This window comes from Myotis myotis, unplaced genomic scaffold, assembly GCF_014108235.1.
Source record: "Myotis myotis isolate mMyoMyo1 unplaced genomic scaffold, mMyoMyo1.p scaffold_m19_p_12, whole genome shotgun sequence".
In the NCBI taxonomy this organism is placed as follows: domain Eukaryota; kingdom Metazoa; phylum Chordata; class Mammalia; order Chiroptera; family Vespertilionidae; genus Myotis; species Myotis myotis.
This window is the reverse complement of record NW_023416316.1, coordinates 10,171,972-10,197,049: the sequence shown is the minus strand read 5'-3', so window position 1 is coordinate 10,197,049 and position 25,078 is coordinate 10,171,972. Positions and strand designations below refer to the sequence as shown.

Below are 25,078 nucleotides of genomic sequence, written 5' to 3'. Positions count from 1 at the left end.
CCTCTGTGACAATGGGAATAGTACTAATACTGACCTCTTAGGCTTACTGGGCCCTCACCATATCCAGAGCACTAGTCACATCCCTTCCAGATGTTACTCTCTGAATCATCTTTTCCTCCCTCTTTCCCTTTATTTTTACAAAACTTGCAAGATCTTGGAGGGGATTCCATTGCCATACTTGTCCACACCTTGATTTTCCCTTAACTGCCCAACAGGGATGTTTACATCAGTGCACTTGGTGGAGAGAAATCAGGAGATGGATAAAATCCACCCAAGGCCTGGTGTTTGAGACCCAGGAGGGGAACCTGGAAGCAGAAGCGGCCGCTGGGCTTCCCACCCAGGAAGCAGGGCGAGCCCAGCCAGAGGGCCCTCTGTACCTTTCAACTGCGCTGGGTGGCGACACTGGAAGGAGCATTTGCTGCCAAAGGTGGTGCCCTCGAGGCAGGAGAAGGAGGCAGCATAGACGTGATGTTGGTCTGGGACACCGCAGTCTACAGGCTCACACGCCACCTGCTTGTTCCACTTGCCCTCAGTGCAGGTCACTGTAACACTGGGTCCCGTCTGGAAGGCAGAGGTGAACACAGTGAGTGGTGGCAGAGGGCGTCCCAGATATGGGGACACACCCTTCTCCCCAGGCAACAGCTCAGAGCCTTGTCAATCACCCCATGTTTACTGAGCATCTACTATGTGGCAGCACCGTTTTAAATGCTGGAGATCCAGCAGGGAGCATATTTAGCACCCAGTCAGCCTTTTCAGGTGGAGAGGAGCTGTGGGCCCAGCACCTGCACACACCTGGCTCTTGATCAGCTCATCATCCCTCCGTATCTGGAGCACATAGCCCGTCCGGCAGCTCACAGTGCACTGGGCACCATGATAGCGGTCGCTGCTGGAGCAGTTGAGAGAGGCGTTCTCCACGGCCAGCTCCGGACAGTCAGTGGCCTCACATGCGAAGTGCACACAGCTGCAGAGGGAAGAAACCAGAAGGTCAGAGGGAGCTTCCCTGCAGGACCTGGGCACTGCAGCTGCAAGATAAAGGCCCATGGCCTCCCTCTCTACAATGTCAGGAGGCCGAGCCTAGGGAGAGGAGAGGAGATGGAGGGGAGGAAGGAGCTGGCCTAGGTGAGGAAGACTCTGGAGGCAGTGGCCACGTATGGAAACAGACAAACCAGGGTTCAAATCTTCGAGAGTTTTATAAGTTATTATGCTTCCAACCTTGCAGAGCCTGTTTTCCCATCTATAAAATGGGGATCATTCCAGTATAGCAAGTATTCACTGTGTTTCTTATCTGCCAGACACTGAGTTGAATGGAAGCCTCTTTATGTCTTATGGTAGTACTGACTCCCAAGGATCGTTGTGAGAATTAGATTCCATGGTTCGGGGAAAGCACAAAGCAGAATTCCTGGCACCAAAAAGCACTCAATAAATGGTAGCTAATGATAGCAGTACATCTGTGCTCTGTTCCCTAGAAGCTGCGTACCTTTGAGCAAGGTACATCACCTTTCTGATGTCCCTCCAGTGTATTCTCAGATTCGGCCAACCCACATGGCCATGAGACTCCACTGAGGTGTTGGACAGAGTAGCCCTTTATAACTGTACAGTAATTTATGAATTGTTGGGAAAGCTGTCCGGGGTCATGCCTCGTGTCTTTTGCTGCTGCTGTTGCAACCTTCCTGCCAATTCCAATTCCCCCGTTCCTCAGGTCCCCGGTACATGCATTTCCATAGGACACTTCACCTGTGTCCCAGGTGAGCTCCATGCAGGCATCCTGCTCCTTTCTCTAACCCCGAGGCGCCTGCCTCAGGCACTGACAGCACAGGCCCTGGGAGCCCAGCAGTGTGGAACATGTGCTCATCCTTAAGGATGCAGACAGGAATGATGTGACATCCCTGCGCCTGGCGACCTTTCCCCTCCTACTACAGCCCCCAACAGGCAGGAACAGAAATGCCTAGTTCCTGATTGCTCACATACGTGAGCTCAGTCCATCCTCACAACACCCCCATGAGCTCAGTGTTATTCATTTCACAGTCAGAAAAGCCAGGGACCAGTGCGATTCAGTTACTTCAGTTCCTGCCCAGATGTGTGGCCCCAAAGTCCTCATGGGTAACGTCTCCCCACACCTGGACTAGAACTGCCCTGAGGGTAGAGATAACGCCTGTTTCATCTGGGTGCACTTCACATTGGCAAGAGAAATGCCTCGCATATGGCAGACATTCCCTAACTAGGGAGCAGTGAGTGGCGGCAGTGTCTTCCTATAGCTGCTAACCATTTATTTCTTGGAGGTTGACATGATTCCTAGCAGCGAAAGCTTCTTGGGGCACTTCTCTCCCACCTTTGCCTCTCTGACCATCTGCCCTAGAGCCTGGCAGGCACACTGCACAGACAGTGAGATTCGTATCCAGAGCCTCAGGCTATTTTCCTGTTTTTATCCAGGAGACAGTAGGCAATTGGTGGTCAAACCAGCTTAAGAGGAAATCCCTGATGTCTGTCCTTTTTGCCAGTCTCAGACCACACTCCTGAGGCTGTTACAGCACATGACTATTCACTACCACACTCCCTCCCCTGCCCTGAAGGGTGGTGAGAAAAATGTGGGGTGCGGGAGCGAGAAGCTAAAGTCTCCAAAGCACATCACCAAAATTCACCTCTTGTTCAAATTCACTTTCTGAAACACCTGGGGAGGGGCAAGCATCTGACTTAGGTGTCAGCCCCCACACTAACGTGGGCTTTGCGCTCCCCACAGAACCCCCCTCGGAAATAATCGCAGTGCTAGTGGGGTTCCCTGACACTTGCTGAGGGGTTCCGACTCCCCGCCCTCCTCCCTGCTCCTGGCAGCCTCGGCCTTGCGCCACGAGGAGACCTGGAAGAAACTGGAACTGTGAAGGGCTTCGACACCGAACAGTGCATCTGCTCCCGTTGTGTAAAGGCTGGGGAAAGAGCCACATGGTTCCAATTCAACTAGATTCACTCAGGGAGCCACCAGCTTCCAAGCTGGTCTTCCACCTCCGCCTCACAGATCATGTTCTCTCTGCACTCCCAGGACTTCCTGGGCTCCCATTGAGAGACAAGGGCTTCTCTGGGCTGTGGGGCCATGAAGGAACCAGCGGCGCCCTCCTCCGTTCTGGGCACGTTAATATTCTTTGCAGGAAAAGGATAAGCTGGAAAACTTGATTTTCTAGAATAGAAAGAGCAGGGGGCTTAGCAAGTGGGCAAATCTGGGCTCTACCCCAGTTCTGCCGTTTTTATCAGTTGTCTGACCTTGGAAAGGTCATAACCCCTGAGCCTCAGTTTCCCCCTCTGTAAAATGGAGCTAATAAAATGTTCTCTCTCAAGACTGTCAGCAGGGTGACCTGTCAGCCACTCATTCATCTATGCAGCAGACCCACCCCAGACACTGTTCCACATGGGGAGATAGCAACGGAGGGGACAGGTCATACTCCTGTCACCTGGGTGTTTCAGGAAGGAGAACATGTGTCAAAGAACAGTAATACACAAGCCTAATTGAGGTGGTATTTTCATTCCACCTTCAAGAAGAGGAGAGTGAAGAGAATTTAAATTGCTCGTCCAAAGGTACTCTGTGTAGACAGGATTCGTGTGGATCTGTCTGTCCCCAAAGCCCCCGTCTCTCCCTCTGCTTTCCAGTGAGTTGGAAAGAGTTATGGGAACACATTGTCCAGAAATGATAAACATGACCCCAACTGCCCCTCCCAAATAATTGACTCCCCGAAACAGCCCTGTCATTTCTGAAACACTAAACAAAAATTAAAACAAGAAAAACAAAACAAAAGGAAAGCTTCTGGCTTCATTAAAAAAAAAAAAAAAAAAAAAAAAAAAAAAAAAAAAAACGGGGGGGGGGAAGAATTTAATACCCATGATGGGCGGTCAATAAAAATAATTTAAAAAGGGAAAAGGAAGACACTTCCCAGAAGGGAGGAATGTGCGGGTGGGAGGGGCGGGGGAAGGGGCGCAGGTAATGTATGGATGAAATGCTCACATCTGGGAAAAGCTGGGGAACTCCTCCCGGCCCCAGGTGCAGAGAGAATCAGATATTTATGATTTTTCTTATCTATATTTTCACTCATTTATTTATAGACTCAAGTTCCATGTAGAGGTGAAACCTTAGGTGATCTGACAGCCAAGCCCCCAGCCGCTGCCCCCACCACCACTTGAAAGGGCCCCAATCATGCATAACAGGGGACACTTGGGTCACGCTGCAACTGGGACAGAAATTAAAGGGCGGTGAGGGCTCTGTGCCCTGGACTCCTGGCTGACCCCTGTGGCCTGCCACTTAGCTGCAATCACGCCATGGGGAGGTGGCGATAACAGCAGGTTGTTTATAAAAGCATTGTGGGTTGTTCATCTGGGGACAGCAAAACAAAAACAAAGCAAAACAAAACAACACAACAGAATGCGCGACCCTGGAGGGAGTGAAGGGAAAGGCTCTGGGCACCACGGCTGCAGGGGCACGTGGGCAGTGAGACAGAGACTGACACAGCTCCCACGGCAGGAGGCTGCGGGCCGGACCCTGGAATTCTGGAAGCCAGTGACGTGGTGGGACAGAGCAGAGATTCTGTGGACAGGTGAGGGCAAGGTGAGCTGGGTGTGCCCAGCGGAGGGCACATGCCCAGCCGAGGCAGCCGTGCACTCCAGTCCCAGGCTGCCTGTGGGACCGAGGCCTGGGCCTAGTCTGGCCGGAGGGACAGCAGTGTTGAAACCTCTGATGAGGAGGAAAGATCTCCGTCCTGGATCCGGAAAACTGGATTCAAATGCCGGTTCTGCCCCTACTGTCTGGGTGACTGTGAGTGGCTCACTTCTCTTGCCTGGACCAAAGCTGTCCCATTTTCAGATGAGAGAGCAAAACAGAGGAGCTCTTAGAGCCCCCAGCTGTCAGGGTCACGGTTTTATGAGGGAAAAACAACCGAGGTTATGTCACTGCGGAGCCCTTGGAAGGGGAGAGAGTAGACTTGATCCCAGGGACTGACAAGGACTTGGAAGAGCAGGACCTGATGGGCACTGAGGGGTGAAGCTGGACAGCGTTCTGGAGAAGTCAGGGAGTCCCCAGCACAGTGCAGATGCACACAGGGTGGGCCCTGCACTTCGTGTGCAGGGGTGTCCCCCGGACCAGCGACCCCGGCGGGTGTTCTGAGAGGTGCGGAGAAGTTCGTTGAGCCTGTGGACAGCAACCTGAGGCCTGTGGTCTCCCCACGGGCAGCTTCATTCTGGGCTCCAAATGTTACAAATGAATCCCTACACATTCACCTGGGAGGACATTCCACGCATGGGCTCCTATTAGCGCACAGCCCCCAGGAACTCTGGGCTCCAGCCTGTGGACACCCACCACCTGCTCCGACCGCCAATCCACCGGGATGGAAGGAGCGCACATGAGCACAGGAAGAAGCTGACCTTAAAAGTTAGTTCTCTCCAGCTGCCTCTCCCTGATGGGCTGGCATGGAGGCTGTGGGAAGAGTTTGCGGTAGAGGAGGAAACTACAATAAAAAGGGGGGGTGCCGGGGGGAGAAGGGAAGGAAAGAAGGAAAATGGAAGGAAGGAAGAGAGGGAGGGAGGGAGAAAAGGAAGGAGGAATGGAGGAGCGAAAGAAGGGAGGGAAGAAAGTTATTTGTCTACATACATGACCCACTGAATTTTATAATAAACTGCTCAATCTACTTAGAGCCATAGGATAGATAGAGGCGGTGTGTGTGTGTGTGTGTGTGAGAGAGAGAGAGAGAGAGAGAGAGAGACTAGAGCCTGAATTCATGATTGTTGCTTTTCTCATTGAAAAGGCCTCTTGAACTCCCCCACCACGATCACTATGCAACCCCCCATCTTACCCCCTTCCCCTAACTCTGTGTGGAGCTGGGGTTTGGCCAGAATTCCACAACTGGACCTCTCCTTTGAAACCCGATCCTGTTTTCTTGGACCCCTGCGTTTATTCCTAGGACTGCACAGGGGCTGGGGAGGACCCCCAAGTCTCAGTCAGAACACAGCACCTGAATCGATGTGGAGTATGATGCTCCCGAGGCAGCCCACTAGGTATCATGCTGCTCTCAGGGGAAGAGAAAGCAAATGAGGAGGAAAAAGAGGGGGAAAGAGGAGAGAGGGGAGGGAGACGGAGAGGAGGGGGAGCAAGGAGAGAAAGCAAGAAAAAGCAGATGGGGAGGAGGAGGGGGAGGGGGAGGGTTGGTAGAGCTGGGTGTAGGGAGTGGCGGGAGAAACAGCACCTTTCTCTACCTGGGGAGAGCCTGGAGTAAAGTGGGATGTGTGTTCCACAAGCTGAAATCTATAAAAACTGATGCTATTTACCTTGGTGCTTTGAGAATGCAGGAAACCACCCCATGGCTTTTTCCAGTTGTTGCTTATTTTTCTTTTCTTTCCTCCTCGTTTGTTTGTTTGAACGCATTTGCACATTTGCACAGTCCTGCCTGTCCTCCCACACCCCAGCCAGGCATTCAGGAGGGCCCTGCATGCCCCAGGCCTCAGTCCTGGGCGCTCTGCCTGCTCCAACCCAGTCCCAGCCCAGGCCAAGCCGGCAGAGGCCTCAGAGCTGTGTCCTCAGCACCTGACTGGCTCACTGTCCAAATGCTCGCAGGTGAGCAGCTGTGAAAAGTCCTCTCCTCTCCGGCAGGTGTTCCTGGCTCCGGGGGGCAGAGTGGCTTTTAGGGGCAGACAAAGCAGGGTTTGGCCTCTGACCACCTTGATGGCCTCGACTCCCTCACTGCCTCCACACCTCCCAGGACAGAGGTGACAGTGAAATAAGATAATACAATCATAAGTGTCAGTCCCTTCCTCTTCCCTCTCGCCCCTCCCAGCTCTTGGGAACCACAGACTTTTAGAATGGGAAAGAACCACAGAGAACATCCAACCCATTATCATTTTGCAGATGGGGAAACTGAGGTCTAGAAAGAAGGGATGACTGGTTTAAGGTCACATAACCAGACAGAGACAGAGCGCTTTGCCCAAGTTTGATGTCCCTCCACAAGTCAGAGGATCCAACAGGCACTTATCAGTTGACTTGTTTCCGAGGTTAAACTCTCCCTACTGTTTACTTGGGGCCCAGGACCTGCCAATTAAGAACTCAAAGTCATCAGTGCCGGCCTCAGTGCACTTGCGGGCGGTGCGGAGTCTGGGTGACGATGGAGAGCATTGTGGCCGAGGTGATGGATTTGCATTTTCCATCCGCAATGTTTCTCTGAGTTCTGAGAATTAACTTATTTTTATAGTCTGGGGAGCCGGGGAGGACAAAGCCCTCTCAGGGTGAAATGTAACAATGAGTGATATTTAAGGAGCTCTTTGGCCTCCAAAAGATTGCAACAGACTTTGCACAAGAGGCGAGAGACAGTGGGTGCAGAGCACTGTGGGTGTTGCAACCACTTTCTGTGTCCTCTGCAGCAGCAGGGCCGTGGGAAAGGCCCCTGTCACCCTCCCACCCCTATTTCCGCTCCTCGCTCCCAGGTACACAGGGTAGGGCTGCATCGCCCTTCAGAGGGCCTCACTCTGGGGGAGCCTACTGAGACCCCAACTCTCTTTCTCCTTCTGGATCTCATTGAACAAACATGAGTGATGCTGTATGACTCTGGACCAGTCCTTCTCCTCTTGGGACCCTGGGATTCTAGATGGTACAGAAGTGCAGACACCTCTACGTGCTAGACCATCTCTGAGGCTCCTCTGCCCTCCTCTGAGGATTCTATGCAGGTTCTGGGCTGAAAAGCACCACTGTCACAGGGAGATAAATGTCCTTTATTAATGCATTAGCTTTGCACGGTGCCTAGCAATGTGCAAGAACACCTTCACCTACAGTACACTGTTTAACCCTCACGACCACCCTATGGGGTAGATGTTATCACCCGTTTACTCCAAAACAGAAAACTGTGACTTAGAAAAGCAAAGCGACTTATACATGGACACACAGTCAGGAAGGGTAGATTCAGATCCAGTAAGAAGATCACCAGAGGGTGTCCAGGAAACACCTTTCCCTCTTAGCCCTAAACCAGGTTCAAGAACAGAGACGCCAGGTCAAAGGCACCGAGGGGGTGATGTTATGCAGCTCAGAGACAGGCTCCTAGACCACTGGAGGGATCTCAGGAGCCTGGCTTAGAGAAGACAGAGTTCAACCGTCACTGAAATACGCAGCGAACTGGGATGAGACAAATAACAGTCCTCCTCTCCCCCCTAAATTTCAGAGAGTTATGCTTCCCGTCTGTGCTACTCAGGAAGCATGATATTCCAGCACTTCAGAGCTGAAAGCCAGTGAACCACCACCCTCTCTCTGTTCAAATGAGGATGTTGAGGCCCAGAGAGAGAAAGCGATGTCCCAGGGTTCCCCTGCAAGCCACTGGGACTGCACGCCAGCAAAGGAGGCCCTCTTTCCACCACCCAGCCTACAGACCTCCCCACCCCTGGACGCCAGGCCCAGAGGCAGTGCTGCCCAGAGCCCACGAGATGGAGGAGGGAGATGCACAGAGATTTTTATGGCAATACACACGGCCACCCCATTCCAGAATTCCTCCATCTCCACTTGGATACGCAATGGCAGGGTGGGCAGACCCGGGGTGCCTTACCTCTGCTCGGCAGAGCTGTAGGTCTCCCCTCTCTGGCAGCTGCTCAGGGTGACAGGGTCAAAGCCGTCGAAGGAGCGGAGGGCCACCCCCGAGATGGCGAGCAGGGGTGAGCTGAAGCTCACTCGCACCGCCTGGCTGTGGTAGAAGGGCTGGCTGAGGTCATGGACCACAGGGATAATCAGGGGATTGTTCCTGCAGCTCAGGACGTGGAGGCCTGTCAGGGGAGACAGAGGGCCGGGGGGCCAGGCTCATTACTCAAGGCCAGTCACGCCCTCCCCAACCGGCCCTTCCCCAAGCCCCCAGACCCTTTCATGTCCCTGCACAAAAGCACCATTGGGTGGCCGGTGGGGATTTTGAGTTTGATTGAAAGTTTCTTTGTCTGCCTTTTTCTCTTGGTTCCAAATCTTTCCAACCCCCTTGCCTCCCTGCCCCCTAAGCCTTCCCTTCACCTAGTGCCCACGGCCCTCTCCTCCCCCAAAGGGCCACCCCTCTGCCCAGCCTCCCCCACCTCCCACATTGCACTGGGGCCTGCTGGTCGGAACTGCCAGTGTTCAGGCTGCCTTCCCAGAAACAATTTCACCACTACAGGCCATTGCGGTGGTACTAGGTGAGGGCCTCTGTAACCATCCTGTGGACAGGAGACTGAGAACCCTGGGCAGGAAGTGGCCTTCCAGAGGGCCACAGAGCAGCCAGCGACATACAGTCCAAGTAGCATGCAAGCTGGCCTCACTCCAGAGCCCTCAAAAGTCCCCAGGTTCAGGAGGGCAGGCAGAGGTGTGCATACAGAAGAGAGGAGTGATGGGCGGGATGCAGTGGGTGAAACGAAGTGGCTTTGGCGTTGGTGGAACTTGGTTCAAGTCTTGCTTTAGCCACTTCCTTATTATGTGACTCCAATAAACCCCAACACTCAGTTTCAGTATCTAGAAAATGGAATGATCCCAACCACGCCTGGCAGGCCTGCTAGGTGGGGGCACGAAGCCTCTCCCCCTTTGGTGGTCCATTCTCTTAGAGCTGGGAAGCATCTGAAGGGGAAGTCAGGGTGCTGAGGATGGAGGACGGGCTGGCGGGAGGGACAGTGGCACGTGGAAGTCCCCGGCATCAGGTAGCAGGACGTAAGAGCTCCCTGAGAACCAGACCTGCCCCGCTCTGCTGAAACCCTCCGCTCGGAGCCCGGCTGTGGTGCGCTCTGCCAGGACAGCTATGAAAATATTTACTTCCCACTTAGGGAAATTTACCAGGAATCCAGATAAGTCCAGAGGGGTTTTCTTTCTATTCCTTATTAGGATGTTCCCCCTTGCCTTTGAAACTAACTAAATAAGTAAACATCAACACAAAACCGAAAAGCCCTCGCTGCTCCCTGGGCTGCTGCTTGACCCCAGAATGACCTGTCGCCGGTTTGCAATCTCGGGGTCTTTGAAATGAGCTCCCTCTGGAGTGTGTGGGCATGGCTTTGATGCCTGGATTGTGGTGCTGGCCCGGGATTCCACCCGCCCGGGATGGCTGTGTCGGAAACATGGGAGCAGGTAACAGCACTTCCTGGGGGCAGGTGTCGTGCTAGGCACGGCCATACAGTGTCAAGCCTTGCTTATTCCCCACATCGCTCTGACTGCACAATGGCATCATTGCCCCAGAGCTCTTAATGAGGCACGGAGAGGTGGAGAAAACAGCTCCCATTTTCCAGGCACGCGAGTGGCGGGGATGGATTCTAACCTGGCCCATCAGCTCTATGTCCATAGCTCCTGTGGGTATGCTGAGGCAGGTGGCACAAGTGCCAACTGCAGCCCGTGTTCTGGGGCAGCTGACTCTTCCCCTGCCTTCCTAGACCTGCATCGGACCGTTCCTGATCTTACTCCCATTGGAAAGTCTGGAGCTCACACTGGACACACAGCTGGCACTTTGGGGTCATTCCCAGCACCTCTGGCTACAGGGTAAAGAGCCGCTGCCCTGTGGCCTGGGTTCCCTGAGCCTCAGGTGCTGACGCGGACAGTGGGAAAGGGCCTTATGCAGGTTCCTTCCCTGGGCCTTTGGAAGACCGTCGGGGATGCTGAGTTACAGGTGGCTGGCAGAAGGCAGCCACTGAAGGGAGGACTTCCACACTGATCCCTCACCCCTGAACCTGTCAGTCAGGCTTCTCTAGACCCATAAGCACATCCTGACTTGACGGCAATGAGAATGCCAACGAGAGAACGAGGAAGAGGAGAGGGGAAGGAAGAGGCCTTCTCAGCCAACCCTCAGGACCACGCTGGGCAAAGATGGAACCAGGCACCCAGAGCCAGCCAGGCCCAAGGGAACATGCTCACCTAGATCGTGGCTCTGCTCTTTGGTGTCAAGCAGCTGGACGCTGATGGTTTCCTGCTTTTGGTCCCCATAGTAGGTCCCATCGGTCACCAGGTGGACAATAACAGCTGCAGCAACCATTGGCTGAGAAAAGTATGCCTGAAACACACATGACATCAGAGAGTCATGCATGCCCCTCCCCCTGGTGGGGAAGCAGCCACAGGATGGGGGGAGGGGGGGTCTCAGGGAGAACCTCCTGTTTCCGAACTGGATTACTCGTTGTGGCTCTGTAACGGGAACAGAGGGGCAGTGGAGCCTCCCAGTGAACAGCACAGGCTCTGAGATCAGAAACTCTGCTCCGATCTCGGCTCTGCTCCCTCCGAGATGCGCCTGTCCATCAGTGCTGGCTGTGCCGCTCTAGGCCTGCGGTTCCTCACCTCAAGTGGTGGGTAAAGTGAACACCCGTATCACAGGGTGGCTGTTAGGCTCAATAAGGTGATGGGAGAAAAGTGTTTGGCACATACTAAGACCACAAAAAATGGTATTGTTACTGTTTGTCATTCCTCCATGCTAACCTCTGTACTAGGCACTGAGGAGACAAAGCTAAGTGAGACATCGCCCATGCACTTCTGCAGACTATGAGGTTCAATATAGGTCAACGGCATGCAAATCAAAATTCAGTGCAATCCACAGGCCTTAGGGGGATGGCACCATGTGACAAGTGCCATCAACAGCTGACCAACCAACCATGTACAGGACTAGAGGAGAGAGAACAGCCACTTTTCTCTTGGGGGGATCAGTACAGACTTCAGGGAAGAGAAGACAATTTTTAAAAGTCTTGAACAATGAATAGGAGGTTTCAGGCAGACAAAAGTATCCAAATTCTGCCAAGACAAGAATGACTGGGGGATATTTCACAAGCAATTAAGGGATTCTATTTCCAGGAGCATCTCACCGATCAGTGTTTTGTCCCCTGTCCTTACAATGAGCATCCTCAATGGATAGACAAACCATCCTAAGAAAAGGGTTGTGGGAGGCAGAGCTTCCTGGGGCCGCTGGAGCATCCAGGGCTCTTCAAGCACTGGCTTACCCGGAGCCAGAACGTGGTCTGGGTCAGCTGGGAGTAGGGGTAGCTGATGGTGCAAGGATACCAGGCGTGTTGGGAGATGCCTTCACTGAGATCAATCACCTTGGTCCGACACACCTGGGAAAAGAGAAAGGAACACAAGTGTTGTAGAGAGTGGCAGAGACTGACTTAAATTCAAATCGATAAACCTTTGCTATCTACATATTTTGTCCTTGGCATTTGCAGGAAGAATCAGGGATGAAGAGACAAGCAAGAGTCTACCCCAGGAGCCCACATTCTCACGCAGAGGAGGAAACGCTCAATGCCAGTGATGGTAGGGTTGACAGTAATTCTCATGGGAACACAAATCCTAGAGGAGTTGATAATTGAGTTGGGTATGAACAGGGTGGAGATAAGTGGAAGGGCATGGCAGGTAGAGGGAACAGAACCAGAGGCTCAGGCTCAGAGGACAGCAGGCATCCAGAAGGGTTAAGCTGTGGTCAGCTGCCTGGTATCTGTGCTGGGGGAAAGTGGCAGAAAAGACAGGCTGCAGGCTTGGATCTCGTAGACTCTTGGAACACCAAGCAGAGCACACTTCAGAATAAATCTGTAAACTGTGCTCAGGGCTACATACAACAGAGCAAGACTGCGATCATAGGAACATTTGCTTTCCCCAAAGAAAATCAGCTCCACCACTTCAAATGCATATAGGTAAACATATATCCACACATACACACGCATTCATTCTCAATGACAGATATACCAACTTGGTGTTAAAAGAAACACAAAGGTGTAGACCAGCAGAATTCTTCAAACTTAGGGGCTTTGTGTGTATCCAAATGTCACGTCATTCATTGGTTCATTCATACATTCAGCTATTTATTGAGTCACTGCTCTTTACCAAGCACTGTGAGACAATAAGTGGACAAGACAGATGGTGAGGAGCTCAAGAATGGCAATGTGTGCAGATGTTCATCAAGTAATCGCATAGACACACATAACTGTAAACTGCAGAGCAGGTGAGGGCTATGATGGAGAAGGACAGAAAGAGCTGAGCAGTTCTTGTGATTGGTCAGAACATGAGCAGGTCATCCCAAATTAGTGCTTTTCCTCTGAGCTTGAAAGTGGCTCCTCTCTCCAAACCTCCCTAGGAATTTAGGTTTGTCATTCCACATCTGCAGATATCAGTCTGCTCATCTAAGAAGTAAGGCTGACCTGGAGAGGATCAAGATATTCAAGGACGAAGGATATCCATTCCATCAGTATCTACAGTAGCAACAGATTGGAAATAGTTCATCTGTTCATCTGTTAGGGAAGGGATGCATAAAATGACATATTTATGTGACAGGATTCTATGAGCAAAAGTATATTAAGAGGACTGAATTATATTCATATACAGGGATGATATGAAGAGAAAGGAAGAAAGTTGCTTAACCAACTTTGGAGAATCACATTGTCACTCAAGAGCTTTGCAATAGTGAGCTGGCTATTGGATTAGGGAGACTTGGTTCTGGTCCAGGCTCCCCAACATTTGATGTATATTTGTGGACTAGGACTAGTTATCTCACCCCTTTGAACCTGGGGTTTATCTTTCACAGTTGAATATTGGATGGCGTCATAGGTTTTCAAGGTATCACCTGTGAATTCCTAGGGTTCCCTGGTGGTGTCAGCCTGGGCTTCAGGATGTGGGGGGGGGGGGGGGGCTACTTAGTTTCTGCTTCACCGTTTCAACCAGGCCATCATCTGAGCATCATCTGTTTTAGATATCAAGCCGCCTTGAAAGTTTCATTTACAAAAAGAGCTTTAATGCTTTAAAAACACTGAAAATTATTAAAACATGTTCGTCGCCAAAGTTTCCCTCACGGCTCCCGAGGCATCAGTGGGTCCTGGAAATGCAGTATTGGTTTCCTGACTGTCACAGGTAACTTCTTATGGAGAGTCAAGTCCCAGGGATTAAGTGATGGCTTCTAGGAGCTTCAGGCATTCAGATCTCTAGGAGCCTAACACCGAAGGGACCACCGTTAAAAAACACAGTCACATTCATGGGATGGAAGACATTTTCAAGTTTATTTATTTTTCTCAAAAAACAACTGGGACCAAACTTAGGCAGGCCTGCCAGTGGATTGTGTTACATTTTACAACAGTGTGAGACTTTGCATAAACTATCTATGGCATTCGGAGTCCAGGCCAGCAATTCGACATGTATCATTTTGGAATTCTTTCCCCTTGTGGTCTTAGCTGCCTGTCCCCCAGCAGAGCGTGGTGGGGCACATCTCCGGAGGGCTGGTGTGTGTGTGTGTGTGTGTGTGTGTGTGTGTGTGTGTGTGTGTTGGGAGGCGTCGGAAGCTTATCTCCGCATCTAAAGCATTCCCAGTCAGAGAAGTCTTGCTTCAATACAATTTCCTCTTATCTCGGCAGCCCTATCAGCGCTAGACAGGGCTTTAGAAGAAGGTGCTGCTGTTATTTTCTTCTCCTGTTTTCCTATTCAGGGTTGGGTTTGTTTCAGGCTGGCTGGGATCCTGACCAGGGTCAGTCAAGGCAGATCAGAGAGGAATGAATAAATCCTCAAAGCCCCAGTTGATCTTAAAGCCATCTAGGTTCCTGGGAGGTGGGGGAGGCTGCCGCAGGGAAGCAGACACTCGCAGCTCCTGCTTTGACGGACCTGGTGTGCCTCTGCTCACTCAGCTGCCCTTTATGGAGGTGGTGGCACACTGGACTCCGAAGCCCGGAGAGGAAGAGAGCCTTGCCCATGCCCATGGCCACACTTGTATCCTAGGTGGTCACTAAGGATACAGGTGTGATCTCAAGGTAACGAGTTCTATGGGGATGCTCTGTTTTCCTCCACCCCCTTTTTTGCACCTTCCCCTCCAAAAGCAAATCCAATGCCATAAAGCATGGCTGAGCCATGTAGATTTTCCTGAACATTCTGCGAGGGAACAAGCAGGAGAGGCACATCAGACACTCCTGTGAACCCAAGCTCTCCCTCCAACACCCCACGTTCCTCCTCACCCGTCATCTCCCTCTGTCCAGTTTCTTCAGCGTCACTGGTTCCAGGGACCTTCCCAATCTCTCCCGACCTCTCCCCCTTCCAAAGTGCATCTGTGTGGAAACTGGTGCAGAACCGTCCGCTTTCCCTTAGGTTCTCTACTCTCACACGTGCAAATCTTTCTGAGGACGCCAAGGGTTCCACCCCGGCCCCCAGGCCCTGAGATGTCAGGGGGTTGAACACAGTAACTTTTTTAACCTCTGTGTCCTGCCGGTATGAACAAGATCTGATCCCTCCCTTCACATCGCTCACTATCTGAGGGCGCACAGAAATATCTGCAGCCTCCAGGCTTCAGGTTCCCCTAAAACAGGGGTAGGGGACGTCTGGCCCAGGCGCTGTAGAAGGCCTGCAAAATCACCTGGCCTGGCCCTGCCAAGGCACTAGAGGTGAGATAATGAAATCTTTGATCAAACATAGCAGCTAATTTTAAGTTGATAATTTTGTATGGCCCACAAATGATGTTGTAAATATTCAAATGGCCCTTGGCAGAAAAAGGTTCCCCACCCCTGCCCTAGAGCGATAAAGAGGGGGTCTCCTATCACTGAAACCCACATGTGTGCACTGCCCACATTCATGGTTATTGTAGTAGCATCCACAACACTCAAGATGTGGAAACAGCCTACCTGTGCATCAACAGATAAGTTGATAAGCAAAATGTGGTATACACATACAATGGAGTAGTAGTATTCAGCCTCAAAACAGAAGGAAATCCTGCCATTTGAGGCAAAATGAATTAACCTTGAGGACATTATGCTACATGAAACAGGGCAATCGCCAAAGGGCAAATGCTACATGATTTCCCTTCTACGAGTTATCTAAAGCAGTCGAAGTCATAGAATCAAAGAGTGGAATGGTGGTGGCTAGCAGCTGGGGGAGGAGAAAGGGAGTGGCTGATCCTGGGCATGAAGTTTCCGTTAAGCAAGATGTTCCACGGGTCGGCTGTGCAACGCTGTGTCTACAGTCAGCAACACTGCATGGCACATGTCAACTGGATTACAGTTGTTTAGAGCCCAGTCTTATCCCTTTAAACTCTGGAGACTTCTAAGGTGAGAACCGGGTTTCAGTTACCTTCCAAGAAATCTTAGCAGATTGCCCGCAATACGGGATGCCACAGGTGCCCAGGGAACAAGAGTAACAATATAGTGACAACAGCAGAGCTGCAGCAGCCTAGCTACATGCTTGTTCTATGCCGGGCACTGTTGTAAGGACTCTATATGCACTCAAGCATGCAGTCCTCAGCACAACTATTGTGATACCCGTTTTATGGACAAGGACACTGAGGCCTGGCAATATGCCTAAGGTCACACAATTGATTGGTAGAACCAGGACTCAAATCCAGGTGTCAGCTCAGCCCACAATCTTCACTGAAGAGGCCAGCTTGCAAAAGGCCTGCCTCCATGGCTCTCAGGGCTGTTCTGGAGGATGGGCTTGGGATTTCTCCTTGTCGCCTCACCTGGGCTCCTGAGTAGGTGCTAATTCATTGGACCCAAGCAGGCCCTGTCCATCTGCCCTGGGCTGGGCCATGAGGCTGTGAGAGCCCTGGATGGCCAGGCAAGGGACCTGCCTCCTAGAACTGACTCAGTTGCTTCGCTTACTTCTGACACTCATTGCTCCCACTTGTAGAGGATGGAGTAAGAGGAACCCCCAAAGGGCGTTCAGTGCTCACGTGTGGCCAGCTGATTTCCAGCCTCTTCCTAGTGCCTTTGACCGAGGAAAGTATTGACCCTGCAGTGCAGTATCCCCTCCTGTTGGCCTCTGGACCCACCTACGGGCCCAGAACTCTGATACTCTGAGGTGGAAGCTCATTTCCCAGCCACCTTTCCTGCCTAAGGCACCTGGAGGGGTAGCATAACAGTTCACAGCACCCATTCCAGCAATGTGTTTTCTGTTTTGTTTTGTTTTGTTTTCTCTTCATGTGTGCTGCAGAAGAGCTGGGACATCCTCTCCAGAGCTTTGAGATCAATGGATGTTTGAGCTAGGATGGTCCTCAGAGATGTGATTCCAGCCATCGCATCCAATAGGTGGGAACAGAGCCCAGTGCGGAGGGGAGAGACATCCTTGAAGGGACACTGTAAGCTTCTCTGGGATGGGCTGGGATGTCTGGTGGTGCCTGGGGTGCCCAGGATGACAGAAGCAGAGGCCTCCGTGTCCCCAGGACCTGCGACTCTAGTCCACTCCATGCTCTGTTAGCCACCACCTCCAGCACCCGCCGCCAAACCCACTCCTTTGCGAAGACTGCTTTCAATTAGAGGAGTTAACGATGTCTTGCTTTCAAGAGGTTTTTTAAATCCAGTTTATCTTCCACCCACACACGACGTACACAAAGATGGGAGAACAGGGGAGCCGGAGAGCTGGTATTTGCCCACACAGGGGAGATGCCATGAGGTTTCCATTGGACTTCTCCTTTATGGATTTATATGCCCTTTTGTCAATCACAGGAGGGAGGAAGTGCTTGTCAAACCTCTAGCCCATCCTCTTCAATTTCCTCTTTCAACCCAAAGGGACTTGGGAATGAGCCTCATAGAAAGAAGAAAAAAAAAAAAGAGGAAAAGGAATAGGGAGGGACGAGTGGGCGGGGGGGGGGGGGGGGTCCTTGCTGACAATAACAATACACGTGAACACTCACACGCACGCACATGCACACGAACACCAGGCAGTGTTTCCCACTATCTCTTCTCAGGCCACATTTTCACCTCAGGCTCTCGGGTCCAGTGCCAACTTATTTTCCCAAGAATTGCAAGGTTGCAAGAGGAGCCGAGTTCTGGATATGATGACTGCAGGGGGGATGCCTGCTGGGAGGCAGCCGTCAAACCCTGGCTGTGAAGGGCCTTGGGACACAGGAACACGAAGTGGTGGCCCAGGTGAAATAAAGCCACCTCTGTGCAGCCAGCTTGGCTGTTCCTTACAGAACATGCTGCTCCCTCCTCGGCGCTCCCGTGGGGGAGGGAAAGGGCACCCACTCTTAAAGATGGCCAACCAGGAAGGCTGCTCCCCGTGCATCCTCTCATCCAGTCCTCCTACTGTCTAATAACCCTGAGGAGCAAACATTTCTGTCCCCATGTTAGACACAAGCACTCTGAGGTTTGGAAGGCCTTGCTCCCCCATGGCTTAGGAGTTAGAGTAGCTGGACTCCAAGTTCACTCTTCCCACCCAGGGGCTGGACTTCCCCATTACTCTTGCTCATGCCCTCTGTGTAATGCACTTGCATTTCCCGTGTGTCCACCTGTCTCTGTGTGTGAGCTTCAAGGTCAGTGCCTGGGCCTGATTTCTCTCTCCGTTGCACTGGTGTCACTGGGTGGGGCTCACAGGACTTGCCTGCATTGAACTGGTGTGGCTTTTCCAAGGTGATCCACATGGTTCAGATTGACGGATCTGACCCAGAAGCCTGGGTCTCTCCAGGCCTAGACCAATGTGCAGAGATGGTATAGACCCTGTGGTTCAGGGAAGTCAGTGGGAGACCCAGGATTCAGGCAGGAGGACTGGCAGGCTCCGCAGCCAGACCTGGCCACCCCTGAGCCTCACATGGAGTTGATGTGCATTAAATATGCTGATAACACTAGGAACTGGTATTCACGGTCATTTCTCTCACTAGTGTTCTACACCACAGAACCTGTTGGGTACCATTGTCTCACTGAATCCTTTAAACAGCCCTATGGGAAAGGTATCAGTCACACTACTTCCCAGGTGGGAAACTGAGGCTGATAGCTAACAGGAAGTGGAACAGCCCCTGAGCCCACTGGACCAGTGGAGCCAACAAGTGGTGCCGGGTGCCAGCATTCCCCCATCTCAGGACAGAGAGCATTAATAAACCAGGCGTGCTCTTCCCCGCCTACAGGCCTCTGAATCCATCTCAACAAAGGCTACCAGGAGCGTGCGTGATTAGTCAGGCGTGGCCCAGGAAATGAACCCATTTGCAATCCTTGAGCTTGCTGTTAGCTCCCTGAGAAAAAGAACGGGGTCTTGCTTATCGCGCCTTCAGCATAACCAGCAGAGGAGGCCTAATGCAGGCACTAAGCAAGTATGAGTTGAATTTAAAAAATGAACTAACAACAATAATGATGTTATTGATCCTTTGCTATGTGTCAGACTTTCCAACAAGGGCTTCCATGCCTCATCACAAATGATGCATGTATGATCCATGCAACCCAAGCCCCCACTCCAGGTTCAGGCCTCTCTCTCTGTCTGCAGCATCCTGTCATCCTCCCCAACCTGAGTTGTTCTTCTCCCCACTCTTAAGTCCACCCTGACCTTTCTCCTTTGCCCCTTATTCCAAACTGACCCCCTTAACATAGACAACTTAAAGGGCAACACTGAGGGCTAAAAGATATAGAACACAACACACATGCACACATACACACACACCTTCAATTCCCTTCTCCAACCTTCTTTTTACACACTTGATAACAATGAAGAGAGAGAGAGAAAGAGAGACAGAGAGAGAAGAGAAGAGAAGAGAAGAGAAGAGAAGAGAAGAGAAGAGAAGAGAAGAGAAGAGAAGAGAAATGAGAGAGAAAATGAAAGAATGAGCCCTGGCTGGTTTGGCTCAGTGAATAGAGCATTGGCCCTAGGACTGAAGGGCCCCAGGTTCGATTCCAGTCAAGGACACGTATCTCGGTTACAGGCATGATCCCCGGTCACATGTGGGAGGCAACCAATTGATGTTTCTCTCTCACATCGATGTTTCTCACTCTCTCTAAAAAAAATTGATGGAAAAATATCCTTGGGTGAGGATTAACCAAAAAAAAAAAAAAAGAAGAAGAAGAAGAAGAAGAAAGAAAGAAAGAAAGAAAGAAAGAAAGAAAATTAGAGACAGGGAGAGGAGGAGACAGAGACACCAGGCTTTCTTACACAGACTCTTAGAGACAATGATCACCTCCCCAGGCCTCCAGAGCAGCCTTCCCCTTTGATGCCTGCCTTAGAGACAGGAGGGGAGGGGAGGGTGTACTGCCTTTCTTTCAGTCCTGGGATTTATTATTTGACGTGCACTGACAATCAAGCAAAGAGGCATTTCCTGCACAGAGGGCCAGTGTGTGGCCAGAGCAATGGCACCTCCTCCCATCTCGAGTTCTGGAAATAGCAGCAGACCTGGGCCTCCACCAGGAGACACTTCCAGATAAGATAACTTGGCATCCATGCCCTCCAGCCTTGGAGCTCAGCTCTGGGGTGATTAGCACCTCATATCCCTCTGGGTCTGTCCATAACCTATGAGGCATTTCACATGCCTTAGGGGTCTAACATCTTCCAGGCCTGCACCTTCCCACAGGTCTGAAATCCTATGCTTTGGGGTGTACACTCCTGACCTGATCCAATGATCATGCAGAAAAAGGGAATGGAGCAAAGAGATCATGCCAAGCATCACTGTTCTACAGCGTGCTAACATCTGTACAGGAGGGGAAACAGCGTCTGAGTAGAGAGATGGTTCAGAATCATAGAGCTGATTCTTAGGGACTGGGACTGCTCCTGCAATTGCTTAATTTCACAGGCAGAGGCTTTGGATTTCTAGCGGACAGAGATTGGACACCCCAACCTTCTTCAAAGGGGAATGTTTACGCAAGAGGCCTGACAGAGCACCTCTGACAGGTGGCAAACCCAACATATTTTCTGTGCCATCATTTAAACCAGCCACTATGGCCAGCACCTGTGCTCCAAGGGCAGATACTCACATTCTTGTGAGGCAGGGGGGTAAAGAGTGTGCCAAAACCATGCCTGTCTGGGTCTGACCCCTACCTGTCCTCTATTACACAGATGAGGAAACTGAGGCCGACACAGTGTAAACGGTGATCATACTGAGGTGACAGTGATGAGCACCCCTCTGCTTTCACCTCCACTAACTCCATCCTTACATCATTGTGAAGGGGAGATTCCTAGGACCCCATTCCAGATGGGGAAACTGAGTCCAAGGGAGAGGAAGAAATCACCATGATAGCAGTGGTAGTAATGACTAAAAGGATGGCACTGGTCACCAATTTGCATTTTATGAAAGGTTAGTTTCCAGATTCCATCCCATGGGCTGGGCAGTCTCTCCCCATGTGGCTGCACCCATCACTGAAACCCAGACGCCCGTTTTGAGGAGGTGCTGGGCAGGGGCTCCAGCTAGTAAATCCTCCAACAAGGGAGAGTGATTAGTGTCGGATGCGGTGGTCGTCGGCTTTTGTGCTGCTGACAACTCCTCCCTTGAAAGGCCCGGCAGGCTCGTTTCGCAGGGGCCCTGGCGGGCCTGCTCCAGCCTCTGTAATTATGCCATTCACCAGTCACCCAGGCCCGCGCTGAACTCCTGACCCAGCAGTGAAAGACTTGGGATCTCATTACTAATCTCTTAAGCCACCTCGTCCTCCAAAATACATCCATTTAAGTTGGAGGCCACAGCTTTGGGGGTGGGAGCCAGGGAGAGGGAAGGGCCAGCGTAGGGACTTCTCATGACATGGCTAGGTTCCCTTGCTGGGGCCTGGGGCCCATGCCCCAGGGCAGCGGGCTTGGCTTTTCTGCTCTGGCCGGGCAGGCCTTGCCCAGGGTCAGCTGTTCTGCTTAGAGACTAGGAGGCCTTTGGAGAGGGAAGGCCATCTGGGCCCACCTGTTTGTAATCTCAGGGGTGCGGGTGGGGGACGAGGCCTGTGTTTGTTTTAATTATTATTATTGTTGCTGAAAAGGGAGGGTACAATGAGCAGAAACTGCTAACATCTGGAGGCTGCTGTCCAGTTTACGTAATCCCTGTAGCAGAAGAGGAACACGGGATTCCCAGCCAGATGGTCCGTGGGTGACTTCATGGCAGCCGTGCCTTCTCCAACAGCGACATGCTGACAGGGTTGGGAGAGTGGGTGGTGGGACCTTCCTGAAATTCCTAAGGGGTGAGAGGCAGAGGTCTGGGAGCTCCCAGAGATCTGTCTTTCATTTTGGAAGTCTCTGGTTATTTTTTCCCAGACAAAGCCCACATTTCTCTCTTACGCATTCATTAATTCATGCATTCACTCCTTCAATACACACTGATGTAGCACTGATTATGTGTCAGGTCCTTTATTCCCCACGGTCTACATGAGAAAATGGATCCCAGAGCGGGGTGGGCGGGAAGAAAGAAAGGTAAAAAATCCCTTCTCCTGAAGAGCTCCCAAAGCCATAGAGGGAACTGGGTGGAAGGTCCAGCAAACACTCCTAGGACAGCACAGCAGGTTCTGGGTTCAAGGGGTGCAGAGGAGGGACTGGCCCCGGCAATCTCAGCCTGAGGGCCAGGTCTGAAATGCAGACTTCATGTCAAGTGGGCCCTGGAGAGCAGGGGCTGGAGAGAGAGAGGCAGGAGAAGGGAAGCTGGGCCACAGCTGAGCCATGACCAGCCCGTTTCCCCAATGATGTCAACAGCAGAGGCATGAAGGATAAAGTTCAAGGTGCAGAATCTTGCTGCAAACAGATTTCTGAGCACATTTTTTTAAAAAACACATGGCTAACTTTCTGTGTTTCCAAATCTCTCCTTTTCTAAAACACGGATACTGAAAGCAACTCATGCCATTTCATTATTCTAGGTCAGCATAGAAAAGCAGTGCAGACTCCAGATCAGATCAAAAGGGCGCTGTTAGCTCTGACCAGAATATTCACTCCAGAATATTCACTGGACACTAGATGGGAACGCAGAGACACTGCCTGCACTGCGGGAAAGCCCTGGGGCACGGCCAGCCAGAAGCACCGGATGGGGATCTTTATTTCAGAGCCCAGAGGCATTGCCAGGTCTAGAGAAGTAGGCGGAGCCTGAGATGGTCCAGTTCTAGACCAGAATACAGTACGGTGATTCCAGTGCAGGAACAGGCACTTCTGGCTGCTCTAAACCCCTCACTCCAAAACTGCCTCAGACCAAGAACACAAACCCAACCAGTCTGAATCCGAAATGCCCTCTCTACTGGCTCCAGAGTGGACTTGGGAAACGCAGCCAACTCTGGAGCAAAGCACTGAAACTTGGGAACCACCACTCAGCTCGGAGCCATGCAAAACGGAGCAGGGTGTCTTCGGGAGCCTCCAGCCTTCCTGGCCTTTCTCTCAGAGCCCTGAGATACTCGTGGTGAGTCAAGAAAGCAGTGACCGTGTCCCAGCTGTGGGCCTGCCTGGTCACCGAAACCCTCAGTCAGAAATAGCCCAGTGGCAGTTAACGGCAGTCTTGACCACACTGGCCTTTTGAAGACAGGTCAGGGGAGTGATTTTTCACTGAAAAGTATCTCTGTGTTAAAAGAACAAGACTGCCTCAGGTTCCTGAAACCAGGGCTTGGTTGTTTTGGTTTTCCTCCCTTCTCCCCCTTTCCTGTCTTCGCCAGCTGCCTCATTCAGATGTGTGTGTTCTGCCTTGTATCCAGGATAGAAGAGGAGTCACTGTACCTGCTGGGACCCCACTCAATGCCAGGAGGGCCATGCAGCCCTCACCGGCCCTGGTTCTCACTGAGCTCTCAGGGTCTCTGATCCCCACCTATAACTCCAGTGAGCAAAGGCCAAAAACCCACAGAGCTATTGACTCCCTCCTCTGCTTTAGAGGAGCAGACAGTGCTCTTGCCAGTGCTGCCTCCAGCGTGACCTCTCCTTGGAGGAAGCGCCAAAGGATGTAATGCCGGACATATGCAGGCAACAGAAGGACAGGGATGGCTGATGCTTTCCCAGCATCCTGCTGGCCTGCCAGCTCACACAAGGGCTCTCATTTCTGAGGACAAGGGTGACGTTTCCCTCCGGCCTGCCCCTCCAGAATTCAGAAGCAGGGGTGGTGATCATGACATGCAAACTGGGGGCTTTGCCCACCAAATGCCCAATGGACATGTCTGACTTATGTGTCCACCACCTCCTCTGCAGATTCCTGTGAGAGACAGAATCTTTTCCCCAGTGGGGCCCTTGACCTGGGCAGACCACATCTGCACAAACGCAGGGTGCAGAAGCAGCTGTTCCGAGACGAGGTCTCTGGGCACAACTCCAGCATGACCTGGGATCCCCAACGTGAACTCTTCAACAACCCCTACCCCTGCCGCTTTCCTGAACCTTCCTTCGAGCAGTGGGAGTCACACACACTTCCCAGTCCAAGGGATGTGGGCTGAAATCTAAGCTTCTGCCACTGACTCTCAGTGTGACCTTGAACCCTTCATAAAGCCCTAATTCCTCCACTGCAAATGAGGCAGAGGATGGTGCCTGCCCTGGAGGATCTGTGTAGGATGAGCACACGCAGGTCTCAGACATAGCCCCACACACTAGACACATACAATGAGCATGTCCCTCCTCCATCCCGCCCTACTTCTTTCTTCCTGGCTCTCAAGGACCACAGTTTTGGGTTCAAGTTCTAGATTTCCCTGTCCCACCCCTGGGCCAGCTGCAGAAGCCTGAGTGAATTAGTCAACTTTTGTGAGTCTCAATGCATTCCTCTGTAAACCAGTGCAAGTTAGCCGCTACCTGTGTGAAACGGTGGGTGGAGTCGTGAAGTAACTGCTCTGGCAGTCCGGCCATTCACACTGCTCCTGTCATGATCATCAGCACTTGTCATCACAATTATGTTACTGTCATTGCTGTCATTTATTACTGCTTAGTCATTCCTTTTCCTCTCTCCGAATTTCTGTTTTCCTCTTTTCTTCTCCTTCCTGCCTTCTTCCCTTTTTTGCACTTTCACACCCTCCTGGGCTGGGCCTCCCTCTGGGAGACCTCTCCGAGGGTGAACCACAATGTCTCAAGCCAGAAAGACAGCCCGCTCTGTTTCTATCCATCTCTGTAGGACTCTAGTTGTGGGGACATTCCTGAGACCCCAATCTTTCCCAGAATAAGAGGCAAGGGGTAGGGCATTAGTCCCGAGGCCCAGCTTCCAGAGCAGTTTCCTATTTTCTGTGCAAAACTGTCACAGTGCAAAGTGCAGGCGTAGTCATAAATAGTCCTCGCATGCCTGCTATGTGCCGGCCCCTATTCTTGATGCTGAAATTCGCAGCAGTGAACACAGAATAACAACAACATAAAATCCCTGCCTTTGGACAGGTAACATTTCAGAGTGGCAGGCGATCATGGAAGCACTGAGAATTCGGGCTGAGGTCAGGATGGGCCTTCAGGACTTCTCCCCCCGACTCACACAGTGGCACGTGCCTCGTCTGGAATGTAGGGGACACACCAGGGGACTTAAGGCGCTGCTCACTCTGGTCACCT

General features: G+C 51.8%; 1 protein-coding gene across 1 annotated transcript in view; it reads right to left on the bottom strand.

Annotated features, from left to right (window-relative positions):
- The window catches only part of PAPPA (pappalysin 1), a 220,002-nt gene that overhangs the window by 54,109 nt on the left and 140,815 nt on the right, over positions 1–25,078 (bottom strand). The window contains exons 11-15 of the mRNA XM_036329823.1: positions 11,920–12,033; positions 10,853–10,988; positions 8,553–8,766; positions 793–961; positions 378–561 (exon numbers count right to left, since the gene is read on the bottom strand). Coding sequence (XP_036185716.1) covers positions 378–561; positions 793–961; positions 8,553–8,766; positions 10,853–10,988; positions 11,920–12,033 — 817 coding nt within the window. The remainder of the gene's footprint in view (positions 1–377; positions 562–792; positions 962–8,552; positions 8,767–10,852; positions 10,989–11,919; positions 12,034–25,078) is intronic.